The 4,991-nt window shown below is 40.0% G+C and overlaps 1 protein-coding gene across 1 annotated transcript in view; it reads right to left on the bottom strand.

Moving 5' to 3' along the window:
• The window catches only part of SKP2 (S-phase kinase associated protein 2), an 87,122-nt gene that overhangs the window by 26,228 nt on the left and 55,903 nt on the right, over positions 1 to 4,991 (bottom strand). The window contains exon 5 of the mRNA XM_007953229.2: positions 3,790 to 3,924. Within this exon, the coding sequence (XP_007951420.1) occupies positions 3,790 to 3,924 (135 nt within the window). The remainder of the gene's footprint in view (positions 1 to 3,789; positions 3,925 to 4,991) is intronic.

Below are 4,991 nucleotides of genomic sequence, written 5' to 3'. Positions count from 1 at the left end.
TGCATAATATTCCATTGTGTGTATATACCAAAGTTTGGTTATCCGTTCCTCAGTTGATGGACACCTAGGTTGTTTCCATCTTTTGGCTATTGTAAATAGTGCTACAATGAACATGGGTGTGCATATATCTGTTATTATCCTGGCTCTAAATTCTTTAGGATATATACCTAGTAATGAGATTGCTGGGTCAAATGGTATCTCTAATTCCAGCTCTTTAAGGAATCACAATACTGCTTTCCACAGTGGTTGTATCATTTGACAGTTCACCGGCAGTGTATGAGAGTCCCAATCTCTCCATATCTTTACCAGCATTTGTCACTTTCTGTCTTGTTGAACTCTGCCATTAGTGCTAGGGTGAGATGGTATGTCATTGTTGTTTTGATTTGCATCTCTCTGATGGCTAATGATCATGAACATTTCTTCATGTATTTGCTGGCTGCCTGAATATCCTCTTTGGTGAAGTGTCTATTCATGTCTTCTGCCCATTTTTTAATTGGATTGTTAATCTTTTTGTTGTTGAGGTGTTGGAGTTTTCTATAAATTTTAAAGATAAGTCCCTTGTCAGACATGTCATTGTCAAATATTTTTTGCCAATCTGTAGGTTCTCTTTTACTCTTTTGGTGGTGTAATTATCGACAAGTAAGAACTTGTTGCTGTCATTTTGTTACATGCTTTTTCGTGGTGTTGCTGATTTCTTTGTTCCTTATAATTTTCTGTGCTGAGCTCATTTTGTTTAAGAATCATATCATTCCTCGCTGTTGTTTTAGCATTTGCTAAATATATGAGCTGGTCTTCTTTTTTATTTTGATGTGAAGGTTTGTCACTTTTCTTTGAGGTTACCCTGTGATTTATAATGTTCTTCCCAAGTTTAGAACAGTCTGTTCTATCTTACAGTTGTCTTGTTTTTCCTACCATCTAGAAGTTCTGTAACTCCACAATTTTTTTCCTCTTTTTGGTTTGTGGTTGTACTCATTTGTCAATTGCTGTCTCCAGTTCCCTGTTTACAATCTTGTAGGTTTATTTCTTGGATACTTCTATAACTGGGTTGGTTTTTGGGTTATGTCATCGTATGTGTTAATGGTCGGTTGTTGTTTGCTGTTCGTGGTTCTCTGTCCAAAGCATTCCCTTTAACATCTCTTGTAAGGTTGGTCTAGTTTTAACAAATTCCCTTAATTTCTGCTGATCTGGAAATGTCCTAATTTCACCATCATATTTGAGGGACAGTTTTGCTGGGTACATAATTCTTGGTTGGAAATTTTTTTCTTACAGGGTTTTATATATACCATCCCACTGTCTTCCTGCCTGTATGTTTTCTGCTGAGAAATCCAATCTTAGCCTTAATGGTTGCCCCTTATAGGTAACTTTTCGTTTTTCCTGTGCTGCTTTCAGGATTCTTTGTCTTTGATTTTGGTGAGTGTGATGATGGTATGTATTGGTGATTTTCTTTTGGGGTTCGTTGGACTACTTGAATGGATATATTCTCATCTTTCATCATACCAGGGAAATTCTCTTCCAACAAATCTTTGACAATTTTCTCTGTGGTTTTATTTGTCTCTTCCTGTTCTGGAATTCTCATTATACGTAGGTTATTCCTTTTGATGGTATCCCACATGAACCTTAGGCTTTCTTCATTTGTTTTGATCTTTTTTCTGATTGATCCCTTTCCAAGAAGTATTCAGGTATTTGTCTTCACTCTCATTTATTCTGTCTTCCATTGATTCAATTCTATTTCTTTGCCCATTCAATGTGTTATCTATTTCTGAAAATTTAGTATTAATCTTCTAGATTTCTATCTGTAGATTTTGTATCCTTTCTAATTTTTCATTTATTTTGTTTTTGTTCTTGTATTCTCTTTAGTAATCATTCTAGCGTTTTGTCTGTGTTTTCCTCAATTTTGTCAGTGTTTTCCTTGATCTGTCTCTCAATTCCTTGATGGTACCTAAATATAATTCTTTTGAATTCTTTATCAGGAAGTTCTAATGCTGCTGCTTCTTCAGGGATTTGTTCTGGGTCTGTATCCTGGTCCCTTGTTTCTATTGCTTCTTTGTGTGGACTATGATGGTCTGTTGTCTCCGAGACATTGTGATGTTTTTGTGTTTATATTTAATTGGTGATTGTATGTGGGAGTGACTTGCCCATTATTTTTGTCTTCTTCCTTCTGTTTGGATATTATCTACGTAAGCAGGGAACTGTGCTCCTGTATCTGCTAATTGGCAGCACCTATACACTCACCAACTGTCTCTCTTCCAGTTGTCAGCCTTCTGTATGTCCTTGTTGTCCTTGGCAAGCAGAGCCTATTCCTCGGTCTCTGGAATCCAAATGAGAATGCTGTCTCTTTAAATATCCAAAATGGTCGCCACTTGTAAACATTCAAAATGGCTGTACCCTTGGTTTCTTTAAATATCCAATATGGCCACTGCTTGCAAACAATCAAAATGGCTGTGCCTTCTGGACAGCCAAAAGTCCACAGCTCAGGTTGTCTCCCTCCTTACTGTTTCCCTTCCTAGTCAGAGGCCACCAGCGCAGTCATCCCTGCAGCCCTTGGCGATCAAAGCTGCCCTTTAGGTCAATTCTCAAGTCCCAACACCACCTGGAAATATTCGGGCTGTTGGTGCCATCAGAGAAGCTGACAGTTCTCAGCTCCATCCATCTCTGTATTCACTGTTTTCATTCAGGTTTTTCCACCAGTTGGTGCCTAATCCACTTCTGTACACCTCCTTTCAAAGCTCAGGGCTCTAGGATTGTCTTCTATCTCTGTCAATTGGTTTCTCTTTTCTTTGTTAAACAGGGTCTGTGTAGCTTCTATGCCTATTCCGCCATCTTACCGGAAGTGCTATTATTATTTTTGTATGTATATTTTCACACCAGGTTTCATCATTTAACACCTGAATGAATATAACAGCCTCCTAATTGGTCTAGTTTCTTCCATGTCTGATTGATCCTCCAATGCCTAGAGAACTAATTTTCCAAATTTCAGCTCTGACAGGTCCCTTCCATACTGAAAATCATTCTGTTCACCACCATTCTGTCTTCATACCAAAACCAAACCCATTACCATCGATTCCACCTCACAGTGACCCATAGGACAGAGTAGAATTGCCCCGCAGGTTTTCCTTTATATACATCTTTATGGAAACAGGCTGCTTCATACTTCTGCGGAGTGGCTGGTGGGTTCAAACCGCTGACCTACTATTTGGCAGCTGAATGCTTTAACCACTGTTAACACCATGCTCCATTCCATCTTCATAGCATACCACAAAGAGTCTAGACATTTTATAGCATGACAGAGGCCTGGTATGAGGTCTCTGCCTATCCTCACCTTCTGCCATTCTCCTAGCTGAATCCTATGTTTTAGCAATTCCCAACTCAAGAATTTAGAACCATACAAGTAGTTTACCTAAGTTGCTTCCTTTGTCCTATTATTGGAGATCTCCTACCTAAGTATATTGAATACTCAGCGTAAGAGTCACTTCCTTTTAAGAGGCTGTCCTCCCTACATTTAATTAAGTGTTCCTTTGTGTTGCCACATATTCACTGATGCACTGAACATCTCTCCCATAAATGAGGCAGGAACCATGCCTTCTTCATCCCTGATCTCTAGAACCTAGCAAAGGGCTAGACATATAGCCAGCAATCAAAATGTTGGTGCCTAGATGAGTCCTGGAAGTTTTGCAGAAGATGGAACCCTGGATATTTTCTATGGCATCAGGATACAGATGGAAGAACACCTGAATTACGTTCAGGAAACAGAACTGACAATCACAAAAACAATCTCCCTAGTGCACTTACTTGACAATGGCATCCGAAAGCTGTAGGCCTTCCAGACTTAGATTCTGTAGATTAGAGCACTGAGACAGAATGTCTTGGAGGGTGGACACACTTATTACAGAGTTCGACAGGTCCATGTGCTGGACGCGAAAAGCACTGAACACAGAGCAGAAATAAAGACTTTACAAGGAGGCTCACATAAATACATCCAGATCAGTCTGCTCCCTTCTCATCCCCAAATAAACAGCCAGTAACAAACAAGATCTGAGTTACACATGTTAAGTACTAGTTATAGTTTTAGTAACAAAGTAAATTCCCACAAGCTAATTCCCATCCTCATTCATTTCACAATTCAAGATTTTAGTTCAGTACAGATGTTGTCGCCAATATAGTCCAACTTAGAAAATTAATTAGTGAGCATTACGAGAATGAGCTGCATAGTGGGTAATGAAGAGAGCAAGCCTATGAGGACTTCCAGTTTCTGGAGAGGGTGAGTATATGAAAGACAGTAGTAGCATTTACTAAAACATGGATAACAGTGGAAGGGCAAGTTTGCAAGGGAGGCTGTGTTTAATTTTAGATATGCTAATATGGAGTCCCTGGATGGTACAAATGTTTAATGCTCTTGGCTGCTAACTGAATGGCTGGAGGTTGTGTTCACCCAGAGGTCTGCTGATCTACTTCTGAAAAATCAGCCTTTGAACACCCCATGGAGCACAGTTCTACTCTGACACACGTGGGGTTGCCCGCCATGAGTTGGGACTGAGTCAATGGCAATTTTTTTGTTGTTGTTGTTTAATATTGAGGTACCTGGAGTAAATTCAGGTACAGAAGTTTGTTTGACCAAGAGGGCTGAACTAGAGATGAGATTGGCTCCTAACTGAAAGATCAGCTGCTGCATGGGAAAAGATATGGCCATCTGCTTCCATTAGGATTTACAGCCTTGCAAACCCTATAGGGCAGATTTGCCACGGGGTTGCTCTTGGGAGCTCTGGTGGCATAGGGCCTAAGGCATCTGACTGCTAACCAGAAGGCTGGAGGTTCAAATCTACCAACCATTCCTCAGAAGGAAGATTGTGCAATCTACTTCTGTAACGATACTGCCTTAGAAACCCAAGGAGGGGTTGCTATGAGTCAGATCCGACTTCATGGCAGTGAGTTTTTTTTTTTTTTACAGGGTTGCTCTGGTGGCGTAGTGCCTAAGGCATTTGACTGCTAACCAG

Source organism: Orycteropus afer, unplaced genomic scaffold (assembly GCF_000298275.1).
Source record: "Orycteropus afer afer isolate SDZICR_OR568_19922 unplaced genomic scaffold, OryAfe1.0 scaffold00378, whole genome shotgun sequence".
In the NCBI taxonomy this organism is placed as follows: domain Eukaryota; kingdom Metazoa; phylum Chordata; class Mammalia; order Tubulidentata; family Orycteropodidae; genus Orycteropus; species Orycteropus afer.
This window is presented reverse-complemented; position numbering and strand designations above follow the sequence as displayed.